Consider the following 16,812-nt stretch of genomic DNA (forward strand, 5'->3'; position numbering starts at 1 on the left):
GGAAGATGAAGCAATTGCTCGTCCTCCACGTCTTGGGCCAGACCACTGGACTGTGATGCAAATTCTGGTTCAGGCTTTCCATGGAGAAAACAACCAGCAACACTGAAGTTGAATCTCATGTTAAAAGCCTGTCAGCACCCAGGCTGGAGGTACCAGAATCACTGGATCCATCAAGGGGCCCAGAGACAATGGGTCGGATTCATGGCAGTGAGTCTGAGGGCAGGGGATGCGATCCTGATTCGCTAGGAGGTCAGTAACAGAGAGAAAGGCCCAATCCAGAATGCTGAATCCAGGCCCCTTTGAATGTCAGGGATCGGGGCGGGGGCTGCTAAGGAATCAAATCCTTCGGTCCATCCTTACGGGTTTGGTTCTAGCTCAGATCAAGAGCTGGAAAGGGCCTGTTGCCTGGTTTAGATGTGGCTAAAATCTCACCTGAATTCCTTGTGAGTTTTTCACTATTCAAGATGGTAGGAAACGGCTCTAGTAAAAAATGATACTTCACATCTGAGGCCTGACAAAGCGCTAACAATCATTAGAAAACTCCCAGCTCCACCCACCCATATCGGAGCTTGTCCCCCGGAGCTGTCTCTAGAAACATCTAGTTTTGGTGACAGTCACTGAGTCACCCACAGTATGTAGCCAATTGCACAAGCCGTGTTTTCCTGTAACTACTGAAATCCTGCTGCTATTGCTAGAACCATTTGTTATTTTCTCTGCCTCACCCAAGCGATGCTTGCATTTTACAGTGCAGGATCTATCATGCTGGGGGGCACCTGGCTATAACTGAGTTCAACACGGTTCTGTCTCGCAGTGCCACCTGGGTCACGCCACATTTCATCTGTCTCCCCGACCTGCACTACAGTCCCGGACTTTTGCATGGCAGGCGCACTGCTTTGGTAACACAGATGACCTGTGTTTCAATCCTGTCAGTGGCCGATCTGAGTTGTAACGGCATTCCTTCGCTATGGCGCAGATGGGACTGTCATTTGTGAGAGAAATCTGTCTTTTTAGGAGGGCATAAATCTAACTCAATCCCCTCATCCCTGAACTAATCCCTCACGCATGACTCATCTATGCCTGATTTCGTTCTCCGGCTCTGTGGCACGCATGACCATGGTGTGTTTGTACATGTGAAACAGGCAAAGGAGATGCAGACATGGCCCAGAGATGTTGGATATTTCCAGCGGGGATGGTAACACTTCACCTTTCACCCCCATTGCTCTCTGCCCATCACCCCGGCTACACTGATTCCTTGCCTCCGAGGCACTCTGTGCTGCTCCCCTTCCCATATGATGAGGGCAGGTAGATATGCCCAGGCACTTCCCAGCGGGATTCCTTGCTGCATGGAAAATGGACCTATACACTGACTTGTTCCTTCTCTTCCTGGGGAAACGGGTACTGGAGAGCCCTGCCCCATCCCCCAGGTACTGGCCTGTAACTCAGATCAGATCGTGTTTGACCAGGTTTCATCTCCCTGGGCCAAGCTCCTCCCCCACCTTCCCAAGGCAAGCCAAGCCACCATTTGGGGGTTGAAAGACACAGCAAGGGCCTTGTGCGAACACCAGCCCAGCCTCATATTTCTCCCTCCCCTTTAAATCATCTCTCCGTTGGGTAAAGGCGCTCTCTGTCGAGGTTATAAACCCGAAGAGGATCAGCCGCAGCATTGCACCTGGGGCAAGCTAAATAAAAAAAGGTCACCGGCGCTTTTTAAACATGGACAAAAAAGCAGTAAAATGTGTTTGGAAAAAAAAAATCTGGCATTAAATCATGACTTTTTGCCTGGCTCGCCTCATTAAAAGTGGCCTTTTGGAAGGTAAAATTATCATTGTAAGTGATAAGATCTTTAAGAAAATAATTCACGGCTTCTTCACCCTTTAATATGATAGCCGCCATCGGCTAATTTTTTTCTTAATGGCAACGAGGCCATCAATCTTGTCCAAGCCGTGTGCTCACCCTCTCCTCCCTCCCTGCTGCCGGTCTGGGCAGCCATGTCTCCGGCGTGGCTCTCAGGAGCCATCTTTTACTTTCTTCTGCCTTCCCCTCAGATGCTTTGCCTCCTGCCGCCCCCTTCCGCAGGACACTGACTTCCAGGAGCCGGAGTGGCATGGGTGGCAGGTATCTCACAGGCCTCTCCCAAAGCCCAGCGTGGCCCACTCCCGCTCCACCCCCCGGCCCTCTCCTGTCTGCTTCCAGTTCCTGTTCTTCCCCTGGGGCCCAGGCTAGGGCAGGCCGGACTCGGGGCGTCTGGAGCCAGTGCTTGCACTGCCAGCGCTCAGGGGCTGGGGGGGCTGGGGGCTGTGCCACCGGCTGCTTCGGGGCTGGGGGCGCTGGGGCGGAGGGGTGGTGGCCACAGTGGGGGTGCTCTGGGCTCCGTCAGGAGAGGGGGCTGGAACGGGTAGGGGAGGGTCCTCGGGCAGAAGGGGAGGGGCCGGGGCCTAGCCTCTCCCAACGGCCAGTTCATGCGCCATCCATGCAGAGTGGGAAGAGGGTTTGCTGTGTTTTTGGGGGAGCGGGCGCAGGGGGGACTTCATGGGTGCGATCGTGGGCATACGTGACCGTGTATGCGTGCATGGAGCTGGCAGCTGTATCTGTTCGTGTTCATCGGGGGGAATTCAGTCCCTGGGCGGAGGGCTGAGCACAAGGCCTAGGTACCACGTAAGTCCCAGAGGGGGTCTTGACCGTGTGCTGGCTGAATTTCACCTTCTGCGTGTGTGGACCTGACCTCTCCAGGGACTGTGCAATTCTGCAGAGCTCGGGGCGGTGACTGGAAAGGTGGCAACAGCTTTGTTTCAATTAAAAAATGCATGCTCTCAATTAATTAAAAATAATACCACCAGCAGCACAGAAGCCCCGTGTTTAAAACTCAATGATGTCCCGATCCTACGGCGAGGCTGGGCACAGCGGCTGTCCCGATCCTACGGCGAGGCTGGGCACAGCGGCTCCCCCATGCTGAATTAGAGCAGCCCGAGGGGAGCTCTAATTTACACGGCCTGAGGGCCCAAAATGTAGCGAGTCATCAGTGTGTTCTGGCCACGCCCCTGCTGCACCAGTGTGGGGAGGAGGGGAAAGGGAGTGTCGTGTAACAGCCCCGAACAGATCACTTGTGCAGGGATCTCCCTGGGCTAGCGTTAGGGTGGGAGCTGTGCAAAGCAGCCGTATTACATGAGAGGGCCAGGCCCTTCGTTTGCGTAAATGAAACCTGAATCCCCAGACTTCCAGAAGGGGTGACTTCTTCCATGGGCGACCATGGGTGTATCTGGGTGTGAAAGGACTGGTGTTCACGTGTATGCCGCCTGTGGGAGAATGGGTGTTCCTGCACGTGCGTGAGTGACTCTACATGCGTGTTTACACAAATATGTGTTCCTGTGTACAGGCATACCTGTGTGTGCAACGGAGAAAGCTGCATGTGAGCAGTGCATGGTGCCTACAGGTGCAAACAAATCTCTGGGGGCCTGCTGTGTGAGTCTATGTGCCTCGGTTGGCATGCGTCTGACTCTTGGCCCTGCGAGAGGGAGGGAGTGGGGTACGGATGGGAGAGAGAAGGAGCTGGTTCCTGTCAGGGTGCAGCCCTCGCACCAAGGAAATGGATTGAAATTGCCAGCACACGCTAACCGTCGCCTCCCCCTCCCTTAACTACCTTCTCCCTGTGCCGCAGACGGGTCAGGAGTCAGCGCAGGGAGAGGCTAGCAGATGCCTTTGACATTCCCTTTCCTTTCAAGGCCAGCCATTTGAGACTATTAAGTGCTGGACTCTTGCTTTCTGATAGCCCCAGAAAAACACAGGGAGTCTATTTTTCTTAAACAATCTATCACAGCGGCTGTCAGCAGAACAAATACCCTAGCCCTTCGTTTCTATATCTCGATGGCCTTTTTTTATTTTGGCACAAAGTGTTTCCTGCTTGATGCGTTCAGCCTTAACTCTGCCGTCTAAATAGGTACTTATCACTTAACATGGAGGTGAGAGCTTGACATGTTTGCTGTCTCCTGCCCTCCCCTCCGTGGTAGGGAAGTAGTGGAAGTGTTGCTAATAGCTGTTATCATTTGGGAACTGTAACCCGAAAGCAACGACTGATACCAGGGCTGGGCTCCATTTCCTCCCCCGCCCCACTCGGCAGGCGGGTTTGGATGTTAGTGCTGGAGGATCTTGGACACAAAGATGCTAACGCCAGAGCCTTTAGGCCTAGAACTAGGGTGACCATACGACCCCTTTTGGCCGGGACAGTCCCATTTTTAAGCTCTGTCCCGGCTGTCCCGACATTTTGCTCTTCCCAGCTGATCAGTTGGCAAGAGAAAAACAAACAAATGCCCAGTTTGCCAAAACAGTTGGGTGCGGGTGTGGGGGAACGTTGCGGGGGCGGCAACGCGAGGTGCTGGCAATGGAGCCCAGGGACAGCCTAGCCCCAGCTGGCGTGGATCTGCAGGGGGTCAGCCCCAGCTGCAGGCAGTGTGGAGATTGGGGTGGGGGGTCAGCCCTAACCACAGGTGGCACAGGGCTTAGGCGCTCAGCCTCAGCCCCACCCGCAGGCGGCATGGGGCATGGAGCATGTGGCAGGGTCAGCCCCAGCTCTGGTGGGGGGGGTCAACCCTAGCCACGGGTGGGAGGGATGTGTGCGGCTCTGGGAGGTTCTGCAGGTCTGTGTGTGTGTGTGTGTGTGGCTCTGGCAAGCCCCATGGGTGGGGTGTGTGTGTGTCTCTGGCAAGCCCTGTGGGCGGGTGTGTGTGTTGGGGGGGGCCCTCTGGCGAGCCCTGCGGGCGGGTGTTTGACTCTGGTGAGTGCTACGGGCGGAGGTGTGTGTGTGTGGCTCTGGCGAGCCGTGTGTGTGGCTCTGGTGAGCCCTGCGGACAGAGGGGTGTGTGTGTGTGTGTGTGTGTGTGTGTGTGGCTCTGGCGAGTCCCAGCCGTCCCATTTTTACTTTAGGAAATATGGTCACCCTATCTAGAAACGTTCTTACAGGCCTGACCCTGCTGCCAGGAAAGCCAAGGGGAAAATCTCCGATGGCTGCAGCAGAGGGGCAAGGCTGGGGTCTTGGCGGTGCGGTGGAGTTGGGAGTGAAACGTGTAACGCAGTGACAGTGGAAGAGCCAAACCCTTAGCCAGGGCTTAGTCCTGACAGACAGATTTCGCTTGTAAGCGTTCTTCATAAGCCAGTGCTGCAGCTGGGGGAGATGTGGCCCAGCTCTGTTCAATGACTTCCCCCAGTGACACGGCCGAGTGAGGACTAAGAACACAGGAGTCCTGACCCCAGTGTCCCGTTCCTACCACTAGACCATGCTCCAGAGGAGATCACTGGCTCCGCTTGCCATTGCATTCAGAGGGAGGCAGCTGGGAAGGGTTTAAAACAGAGATTTTGTCAAGGTTTAAGGCTTCACATCTTGCCTGCCTTCAAAGCTCTTTTTCCTTGGAGGGCTTTAGCGGTCAGATTTCCCAATTGGTGCAGTAATTCTTTTTCAATCTGCTCTAGGAGGCTGTAAAAAAATGGGAGGGGGGAAATCTGGCCCTGTAGAGGAGTTCCAGCGCAGCCGGGCTCTGGGCAGGACCCTCACTGAAGCTGGGCACAGACCTAAACAAATCAGCCACAAACACTCTTTGGAATAAGAAACGGAAGTTGCTTCTAGTCCTTCTCCTTTGCCGTCAGGTTGCAATGACGGCCAGTTTACAGGCTGGAGCATTAATGGAAAGAGTAACTTTAAAGTGAATATTAGAAAATGCTGCCGGGAAATAAATTGTGAACTCACAGAACAGATCAGCCCAGCTTAGCCCAGGCTCCTTCAGTGGTCAGGACCAGCTGCTCCAGAGGAAGGTGCAAGAAAACCCTAGGGAGCAACTATGGAATGATGTGCCCATAGGGGATGTTTCTTCCTAGCCCCCATCCTTTAGACATTGGTTAATACCCTGAATCCAGAAAGGTGAGATCATTTCTATTTACCTGTCCCCGCAGATGGTCTCATTATCCATATAAATGTCTAATCCCTTTTTGAATCCTATTAAGCTCTTGACCTACATGATATCCTGTGGCAGGGAGTTCCATAGGTGAATTATGCATTGTGTAAAAACCAGCTCGTTCACCGGGATTCACATCAGCAACCTGGTCCACAGAGTTACGCTCATCCAAACAAGGAACAGCAGTAATAGCATGTGACTTATGTGCCCAATAAAAACTAACCAACGCAGGGTTGCTTTTTGGATATCAAATACTCAGAGCGAACTGCCCATGGACAAGCCCTTCCCCAGGAAGGAACTAGTCACAGAGATGATTCAGTGGAGAATTACAAACGGGGGAAATGTGAAAAATCAGGAATACAAATCAAGAGACTCGTAATCTATTTGCAGGCGAGTTGTGATCCAAAGGAGCGACTAGTCGATTATTGGCTGAAGAGCAACGCATCCCCAGCTCACATGCCTGTGGACTTCGGGGTTCAGTGTCTCCTTTCTCGTTGCTCGAGGCAGCACCGAATCCGGGGGGCCACGGGCGAGGAAGCAGCTAACGGAGCACACGCGCCGCCAGACCCTGAGTATATGTTGCCTGTTATTAGCCTAATTATCGTTTCTATTAGGGTAGCGCTAAGAAGCCCAATCAAGCACTGGTGCCCCATTGGGACGGGTGCTAAGCAGCCAAGCCGCACAGAAGCTAGTGGGGGGGGACTATGGAAGGGCCTTTCTCCTCCTGCTGCTTCTCTGTGCCACCTTTTCCCCCAAGCTCACTCCTCCCTCGTGAAGGATGCTGTGCTCACCGTGGTCAGGAGAGTCGGCTGCTTCCTCCGAGGCCGGCAGGGTTGCCCCAGGACTGGTGGGAGGAAAGGGCCACCGGTCGCCTCTAGCAAAGGGTTGGGGCTAAGAGCACATATTCCTAGACCTGTGGAGCCGGAGCATCGCCATGAAACATTCTGGCCTTTAACACGGGGCCAGTGAGAGCCACCTCCCTCCCTTCCTCTGGGTCCGATGGGTCCGTTCCATCACCGCTGCAATATCCCCCTTTCAAAGACTTTTCCTCCTTTTCTCGGGACAGCTCACCCCGAAAAACTGCTCCTCGGGAGGAGAAACCTGGTAAGAACCTATGACCGTGTACTGCTGTGTCACCAGGGAGTGAGGGTGTGGGGCGCCGGGGTACTCCTTAAAGCCCCCTCCTGAGGAAGACCCGTCCTCAGATGCAGGGCAGATGGGGGGGAAGGGGCTTCAGATCTGTCAGCACCAGCAAGTCCTTTCCTGGCCCATATAGACCCAGCAGGTGGCTCCATCCCTAGCACTGAGAGCTCTGGGAACAAGACATCAAGGGACATCACAGGCAGGGTGGGCTGGAGGGAGAGCAGCAGAACCAAGGCCAGCGGGGGCCGGCATGGATTCAGGACCAGGAACAGCGCCGGGGAGCAGAAGGGAGGAGACCAGGCCAGTGAAGAGCTCCCACAGGCTTGGAGCTGGTAGGCATGTGCCAGGGAAGATCCGCTCTGAAGCAGAAACAGCTGTTTGGGGCTCCACTGAAGGAGGCTAAGCAGCAGCTGCTACTATCATAGATTCAAGGACTGGAAGGGACCTCGAGAGGTCATCCAGTCCAAGCCCACCTCCCACTCACCTGCTGGTCTAGTCTCAGGCGTGGTAGAAAAGTGCCCCCCCGTCGCTTGTCCAGGTGGCTACCTACAGGACAGTGCTTGCTGATCGATCAGCGCTGGTCTCTCACAGAAGGAAAAGAGGGAATCCGAGCTGCGAAGAACAATCTGGTTCTCAACACCGCCCTTCGCTGCAGCTGCACGGTGGGGAGGGAGAGTGAATTTGCGGCCTGGAGCCCTGCTCTCGGAGCCCTAGCCCGGCCGTCGCTGTCTCTGCCAGCTCCAAGAATAGAAGAATCCGATATAATAATCTTGGATTCATCACATACCATGTTGAGTGATTGGATTTTCTTTGACATGTTGCCATGAAAATTGACCCAGTGCGGTGAGTGACAGCTCGTAAGGGCCAGGGAGCCAGTGAATGAAAAACACGTGTTTACACCAGGGATTTTATTTCCAGGCGAGGTCTTTGCTGGGGGAGTGGGGCAATTCTGGGGGAGTGCAGGGCGAGAAGGAAGCACACAGAAGGGTTCTGAATAAACAACAGACTATTGGAGCTGGTCTGGAGTTAAAATAACCCACCCCCGCCAGTCATGACAGGCCAGTCCCTGCCTCACCCGCCTCAGGACAGGAGGGAATCAGCTCTGGTTCTCGACGGTCTCCTCAGAGATCCCACAGCACTTTCCAAAGCTGCAGGTCTGGTGCCAATGACTGGGTAAGTAGCGCACACCCAGTCCATGCCCACCACTAGCGCATACGGCCTTGGGTCAGACCCTCTTTTATGGAGAAGGTGACCGGCAGCCAGGCCACTGGGGTTATATTTCCTATGCGTTATCAAATGTGCACAGCAGGGACTGGCACAGGGGACCCTAGTTTAGCCACTGGCCCCTCCATCGCTGTACCAGGCCCAGGACTGCCGTGCCAGCACTGCGTAGGAGCCCACGGCAGGACGTACAGCCAAGATCTCCTGGCCGAGGGGGAAGATTGTTGCTAAGTGAGTCAGACTAACATTGAATCCATCCCCTATTGCCTCATTGCATGCCTGAGAGCGGACACTTGGAAAAGGCCTGGCACGGCTTCCCCCCGAACCCCCCAGGCTGTGATCCTGGTTCACCGCACAGTGCTCCTCACAGCTTGGATCCAGCCCGCTGGCCTTATTCCCCGCACACAGGTGTATCAGACTGCGCTCCTGCAGCATGCACGTCCTGTTCTGCCAGGGTGCACCAGGCCAGGAAAGCAATAACTCAGCCAGCTACAAAGAGACGGCGCAGCTTCATCCCACAACCGCCTCCTGCTTAACTCCAGCACCATTACAAAGGGGCCTTTAATACCAAGCTAACACGAACCGAGAGCGCTGTGCCTTTCCACCCCACACAAGACTTGTCTCCCAGCAAAAGCCACCTAGAAATAATGAATCCTCCAGGGCCAAGGAGCTTGCAGGCTTTCTGAGAGGGGAATGAAAGATTTCCAGATTTCACCCTCTCTCCCCCCACTCCCAAGACTTCTTGAAGTTAATGTTCTTAGGCCTGGACGTGACGGGCAAAGGAAAAAGATCCATGTGGTGACAGGAGGCGACTGATCTCTTTTACATAGAACGACTCTCCAGTCCCAGTTTAATCCCCTCTCTCAAGGCAAATGGGATTCTTTGTCAATAGAAACTTCAAAAGCCCAGCCCTGCCGAGAGACGGACCCTTCTTCTTCATCTGGTGTCTGTCACTGACTCGGTGTATTTACCTCCAAACAGCTAATCTCTCTCTAGCCCTCACTCTCCCTCTTGGGCTCTGCAGTGGGGCCGCCGAGTTATCAGCATTCAAACCTGACAACCAGGGAGAGGGGACCCTGCAAAGCACAGGTGCTTTTATTTCACCTGCTCCCTTTCCTGCTCCTTTGTGATGTCGAAAGACAGCCTCAGAGATTCTGGATTTTCAAACACACTTTGGAGTTTTTTCAATGCTTGTTTTTCACATCAGAAATATCAGGGCCTGACTTAGCCAAGAGATGCTGAGACAGCCATGTTTCACTCTCAGCATGCAAGCTGGGAGCTCCCGAGTTCTAGTCCTGGCTGTGTCACTGACTTACTTTTGACCTCAGGCAAGTCACTTACCCTCCCTGTCCATCAATTGCCCCAGGTGTAAAACGTGGGCCTGTGAGAGTCAGTAAGTTCTACTGGAGGAATGCGTTTTGAAGATGCGAAGTGCGATCAGAGTACAAAGTAGTATTATGATCTCTTTTCCTGGAGGTCTGGGGAAATTGTTGGAGGATCTGGAAGGTAACATCCCCGCCAGAACCGGCACTGGAGCTCTCCCAGCCCCATCTCGTGTGGGTGTGTGATGGGTAAGAGAAGAGAAATGACTCCTTAATGTCACAGTGCTAGTCAATGACAAAGTCGGCCCCAGGATCTCTGACACCCAGTTCCATGTGATTGTCTTACCCGATTACACGGCAACAAGTGTATTTAGATGTTGAACAGGGCAGTGCTAAAACCCAACTGAGACCTTTTCAGCTCTGGGTTCCAATCTTGCTGAATTGTCCAACTACACAATGGAGCCGCTGCTGCCTAGTGGATTGAGCTTGGCAGCCTGGCAGTGGGTTCTGCCCCTGCCTCTGCCACTTAATCTCTGTGACCTTGGGCAAGTCACTTGACTTCCCTTTGCCTCAGTTTCCTAATCAATTAAAAGGGGAATAGCGCTGCTCAGTGGCTCCGGCAGGTTTCCTGGAGATGTAGCTATCTGTCTAGGTACTTGTTGGGCCCCCTTCCCTGGAGTATTAATAGTAACAGAGATGCTGCTGCTGCATTTTGTGGGTGATAGAGGTGGCTCTCAGAACTCTGTGCTGGGCTGAGGGGGTGGCAGGTCACTGCCAAGGGAGGGAAGGAGGAAGGGGGCTACAGTACCTTGGTACCATTTCAACATGGAGCAACGGCTCTTGTTTCTGGTCTGTTTCATTTCCCCAGGGTGTTCTGACTCCCACCTTTACAGCGTCCGCCTGCGGCTCTGACTCCAGTAACTCCAGCGCAGGGCTTTGTGCTTTGGGCGCCGGCAGCACAGACAGCTGTCACGAGACAGAACCTGGGGTCCCGGTGACCGGCCCACTCCTCAGCTGCAGGGAGGAGTGGCCTGGGTTGTGCTGGGACCTGGTCACTCCGGAGCAGCAGGCAACCTCCTGGCAGCTGCCCAAGTAGGAGCAGCTTCCCCCCATCCTCTGGTTAGTCTGGTGTTTGAAAATGAGCCCAGAAAACTGCACAGCATTTCACCTCTGGGGGAGAGTCACAACAGACGACCCCATTCAAGAGCCACCCATTATCCCGGGGCCTGGTGTGCGAACCTCACCACCTGGGACGGGGAGTGACGCGTAGGTGAGGGGGGAGCAGGTGTGAATCAGGTCACTTTCAGGGGGCGTGACAACAGGTGTCGCCTTTCCTCACTTACCTTGGGGGTGCCAGGTGCCATGGGATCCTTCAGGATGGAGTTCTTACTGCCAAGAGAGAAAAGCAGAGAGTGAGGGCCTGGCAGGACAGCAAGGCACAGGGGCGGGAAGTGGGGCGAGAGCCTGCAGGGCAAATAAAGGAGGTTAAATACCAGGGGGCAGGGATCCTGGTTCTGATCAGAGATGGGGCAGTTTAACCAAACTCTCCCAAACTGGAAGGGTTTGGATCAAATGGGGCCTAGAGTGGAGCCAGTCCTGGCTTCACAAAACCCAAATCCAGCGGATGAGATTTTGCAAAGTGAAATCCGTTCCCTCCCCCTGCTGCTGCCGCCCACCTCTCCCTGTGACCGCTGCCACAGCGCCGAGGGGCCCGATCCTGCCGAGTGCCTTCTGAAAGCAAGGGAGGGTGCTCAGGGCTGCGTGGGGGCGGGCTCGAGGGAGAGCAGAACGAGAGGAAGCGAGCGAGATTAACCCCTAAAAAGAAGGAGATGAAGAAAACTCCCCATCTTCCAACCAGTGCCGAGACAGCAGCAGTTCTACCACTGGCTGGAGTCATTTGTTAATTCCGCTTGTTTCCCATTTAGCGGCGGGGAACGGGATCGCTGTCAGGGCCCTCCTCCCCGGCTGCCCCTCCCTGGTGTGAGATGCCGCAGATTTAATAACGCCTTCCCCCCTCCAGACAGGTTAAACTTGAAACAATTACAGATCAAAGCCGACATGGCGGGGAGGCCCGCACTCTAATTTTTTGGTTATTAAAGTAATCTCTCTCATGTAAATTCTCCCGCTAACACGCTGCAAACAGCATTAGGAAATAAATGATTTCCCCATGATTCGATTTGTCAATGCAAAGCACCTGCAGCAGGCAGAAGGATCTTGAAATATGATGCCAACCCGATGCCTGCACTTGTAAGTACATTGTGGCGGGGCGGCTGGCTCCCACCTCTCCATAGCCCCGGGGAGATGATGGATGGATGGATGGGTGGATGGATGGGTGGGTGGAGGGGGGAGGTTAGCGGGGGGAGGCGGAGGTTGAGGGGGGGGAATGGAATTGTGTTTAATAACAAAATTTGTATGCAAGCCTGCATCCCAGGCTAAGGATGAGTGATCGGCAGCCAGAAAGTATTAAAAAGCCTTGCTAAACAGCTGCTGACAATAGAACAAGACATATCAAATCAGATCTACTTCAGAAACATTAATATACACACGCATCCAGACCCACACGCGGGCGCACACACACTCTCCTTTCTTCCCAATCACAGCAATATGGGAGACATCAATACATTTTTATGAGACTTTTAGAAGATCAACATGGTACTAGATGTGACAAAAAAGCAATGTGGCTGTCATGTTCGCTTTGTCGGGGACACGTTAGCCCCAGATGCCGCGCTGCAGTGGCAGTGGGGAGAAATTGAATTTGGCCGGCTTTAATCTGCCTTGATTTGGCAGATGGCTGGGTGTTATGAAATGAGAAGGGATGGAGGAAGGTGTTTTCTCCTCGGGCTACAAACCTCCGCAACCCCACCACACGCGCCCGGACCCCTCTGTGGGCCTCAGAAGGGCTGAGATAAGGAATGATTTGCCCTGATCGGGTCACCAAAGTGCAAGAGATCAAGGCTTTGCTGCCTCTCCGTTCCCATCCCTAACGCACAGAAGTCAACGAGGCACTTTTAAAACATGATTCTTAGCCAAACAGCTGCAGTTACTTGGACTCTTTGATGGACATGAACATGGATGAGCATCTCAGTCATCGTCTCCCTCCCACCTATCCCGCTCTGGGATTCCTGATTGTAGCAGCATCCGTAATGGGGGCGCTTTGCCTTCCACAACCACTTTCACAGCACAGCCCTGACTGTGCCAGCTCTGACTACAGTGGCACCAGCCAGCTGAACAGGGGGACATGCTGGAAGCTGTTTCTCTCTGTTCTCTCATGCGGAGATTTCAGCAGCACGGGGGCTGGACCACCCCGCTCCACTGGGACATATTCTACCCACACCCTGTGCAGAACAGAGGCAGTGTTGCAGCACAGGGTGAAATGCAGGGGGAGCCCACACCAGGGTTCTGCAACCCATGCCCGTCCTGGAGCACAGCTCTGTGGGTCATCAAAGGGTTGGTTTACGGGGGAAGGCTGGAGCTGACAGATTTGCAACCACAGGGTAGCTACTGCCGGCGCTGCTGTCATTCCACAATCTGGGGAGGGGTGGGGGGTGTCCCTTCCCAATCAGACCCAGCAGATTTCCCCTTTGCACAAGCCAGTTACTGGGGCAGAACATTGCTTACCCAGTGTCTCCAGCAAAAACATGGTGTGTGTTTTCCCTACCGCAGGCACACTCCGTGTGTGTTGGGGAAATAGGGAAGGGGCGGGGGGACACAGGCAGGACAGTGTGGAGTACTGTCTGTGCTGTACCCATCCTGCCCATGGGGTAGGCAGCGGACATCAGTCTCCAGGGCTGTGAATATGGCAGCTTGGAGCAACGCAGGATTCACAGAGGAGTTGTGAAGTTGATTCCACCTTTTTGTCTCTGCTCGTTCATTCCAATCTGGTGCAAGCAGAATCTGGCCCTAGATATTATGCCATTGGCTTGATCCCTGCTTTTCAATGTTATCTTTTTATTTCAATCATGCTGCCAGGTGTGAAACAACTTCTTCCCCTTTTAGGCAAAATAGTATATTTTTAAATAAAACAAGTTTCATTCCCGCTGTTGTTAATGGTGCTTGAAATGATTCAACTTAAAAGCAACACTGAGAATCTCATTTATTTTTCACCAATGATACCCTGGTTTGGCTCTTCCAAAGCCTTCCACCTTTCACAATGAAAGATTAGTTAGTTTCACACTTTCTCTAGTCAGTTTCATTTGCTGGTTCCCCTGCTCCAAGGCTGCAGCTTTGAGTTGCAAACACTACTGGACGGGGGTGTGGGAGGAGGAATAAATCTTTGTTTGAAAAAGTTGTTTCTGTAACCACTGGCTCAGTGTGTCGCATGCGCCCCTCTCGTAGACAGTCCACAAAGGAGAACAGCTCAAGCCCATGCAGCTGAAAATCCGACGTTCAAACCCTAGAGATAACTGCGGGCTTGTTACATTTTCACTGGATTTGGGTTTAAATTTTATGGCAAGGTTTCTATTATTCTTAGTTTTAGTAATTTTTCAAAGTAAAACCCTACGTTTTGGGCCAAATTTAGTCCTTTTGCATTAGTCCTTTTAATATGAAAAATGAAAAAGAAAAAATAAAGGGAGGGAGCGAGGGAGAGAGAGATTTGGAATGGACATAAACTCTCATGCGTCAGGGCATAAGCCAGTCTCCAGCTCTTGGGGTTTAGGAATAAACTTTTTCTGGAACAGATTGTTGCAAATGTTGTGGGGTTTCTTGTACTCTCCTCTGAAGCATCCCGTGCTGGCCTCTGTTGGAGGCAGGATACCAGAGCAAATGGACCTTGGGTCTGATTTAGTCTGGCAATTCCTTTGCCCCTCTAAATAATAATCTACCATAAAGGCTTAGCAGCGCTCTCCTTCGCGGGAGGCTGTGCGCTTCCAGGCAGTGAACTGTTAAGAGACGCTAGCAATGGACTGAGAATCGAAAGGCCATCAGCAAAGAGAAACCTTCCATTCCATAAACACCGCAGACGAATTAAAAATGGTAAAAGGGAAATCAAGACCTTTAAAGTTCAAACACTTTTCGGTGCCTTTTAAAGTTTTTCGCTCTAGGCTCTTGTGGAGAGCACAATCTTTGGAGACCTCGGAATTCTCTTTAATCACTAAGCAAGTCTGCAGTGGTCTGAAATGATTACACATTTACATAGTAATAACCCTGACACTCCCCACATTATTTCATGGCTAGCATATTTCCACTCGGCGAGTGATCCATGTGTTTTAAATTATTACCTGTACATAGGAAATTAGTTACTAAGTATGATATTCACAGGCTCCTCTGACACTTCTAATTAAGGTGATTTACACAGAATTATCCTTTGAAATAAAAAAATGGTGTTTTGCTAGCTAATAAAATATAATTACTACCCGTTTTTATAAGTTACAGTTAGTTTTAATCTATTTGGGGAATTGTTTATCTAGTTCATTACAACAAAACAACTTCTTTCTCTTTTACACAAAAAAATTATGAAGGAGGAGAGAAAGGGCATATGGGGGGCGGGGACACCCCACTAATGCCCAGGGATTCGGGGGAGACCTGAATTTTTCATCGTTGTGGCTTTTTGTTTTGATCAGCTACATGGAAACTTCTATGTGAATCCATTCTTAGGGGCTATGCACTTGTACACGTAGCGTGGTACAGAGAGTGTGTGTATGTGTTTGTGTATGTGTGTGTTGGGTTGTGATGGTCTCAGGCTCCAGGATGGAAAGTCACTGACTCAGATGGCTGTTATCCCCGGAGCTAAAACCCCATCAGGGTGCCTATGCCCTGAGATCACTGTGAAGGCATTCAGCTGCGTCACCTGTATTAGTGTTAATGGGAATCAGGTGGCCGGATACCCATGTGCTGCTGGGAACCCATATCAGCTCTATGGTGATTTCTACCCTCCATTGATTATTTCACACCAGCTGTTAAGAGGAGCGTTCCCTTTCAGCAAAGCTGAAAGAAACAGGTGATAAGGCATGGATGGGCAGCATCCTTTTAAAAACAGGCTCTGACTTCCTGAGAAAAATCCCCGGTTAATATGAAACAACCCCCTGACGTCCCCAGGGCTGCTGCTCTATTACCCAGAAGCCCAAGGGGTGGTTATCCACATCCAACACCGCATTCCCTGCAGTCCCAGGGGCGTCACCCCAGAGCCAGGGCCGCATTCGCTGTCGCGTATAGTGACCTTTGCCCTTTTCCCTTCCAAGTCCGTACAAAAAACAGGGGATGCCATCTCAGGGAGTGGCTGTCCTCCAGCTGCCAACAGATAACGCGACCCCTCCCGATTCCCCGAGAGGACACTTCTCTGCAATGGACATGAAGAAGATGCAGTTCTAGGAGTCTGGCAGGATGAAAACGTGTATGCTGATGGGGCATGTGTTTCTCACAGAGCATCTCTGGGGCACATCGTGCTGACCCGAGTGCCGGGGCAAGCTAAGGCCAGGCTGCCTGCAATAGCAGGAGATTGGAGGCCGTGACCCAGGAGGCCCCTTTGAGTCCTATGACCTATGTTCCTACGATTCCAGCCCATGGACGATGAGCACGGGGACAGTGGGCTTAGGGCAAAATTGTTCAAACCCTGGGTCCCTAAAATTAGACACATCTATAGTTAGGCACCTAGATAAATGTGGCATCATTTTCAAAAGTGCTGATCCCCTCAAGCTTCCATGGATTTCAAGATGGTCCGGGATGCAACCCCATGCTCTGGGTGTGCACAGCCATTGACTGCCAGGAGCTGGGAATGGGCGACGGGATGGATCACTCGATGATTCCCTGTTCTGGTCACTCCCTCTGGGGCACCTGGCTCTGGCCACTGGCGGCAGACAGGACACTGGGCTGGATGGACCTTTGGGCTGACCCAGTGTGGCCGGATACTATCAATGTTTATTTTTAAACATTTTTTAATGTTTATTGATTTAAATTTTCATAGTTGCAGGAAATAATGTGGGAGGAGGTCAGACAATTATTAAATATAGTAGATGTTGAGATTTGAAAAGTTAGAGCTTTATAGCCATTAAAGCACAAATTGTCAATATCATATGGCAAAATATACAAAGTAAACAACTTCCAATCCAACTCTAATAAGTTCCCAAGCAGCATTTGTCTTACTTTGCCTAGCTGTAAATTTCAATGATTATCAATGGAAATATTTTTAGTCAGTTTTTGTGTGTGTTGAAACCAATGTTTCCTGACATTTACCCATAAAAATCGAATCT

At 52.1% G+C, this 16,812-nt stretch overlaps 1 protein-coding gene across 3 annotated transcripts in view; it reads right to left on the reverse strand.

Annotated features, from left to right (window-relative positions):
• The window catches only part of RNF220 (ring finger protein 220), a 320,785-nt gene that overhangs the window by 90,017 nt on the left and 213,956 nt on the right, over nucleotides 1-16,812 (reverse strand). For all 3 annotated transcript variants that reach the window (XM_054036930.1, XM_054036928.1, XM_054036929.1), the window contains one exon: nucleotides 10,969-11,014. In XM_054036930.1, coding sequence (XP_053892905.1) covers nucleotides 10,969-11,014 — 46 coding nt within the window. The remainder of the gene's footprint in view (nucleotides 1-10,968; nucleotides 11,015-16,812) is intronic.

Source organism: Malaclemys terrapin, chromosome 8 (genome assembly GCF_027887155.1).
Source record: "Malaclemys terrapin pileata isolate rMalTer1 chromosome 8, rMalTer1.hap1, whole genome shotgun sequence".
In the NCBI taxonomy this organism is placed as follows: Eukaryota; Metazoa; Chordata; order Testudines; family Emydidae; genus Malaclemys; species Malaclemys terrapin.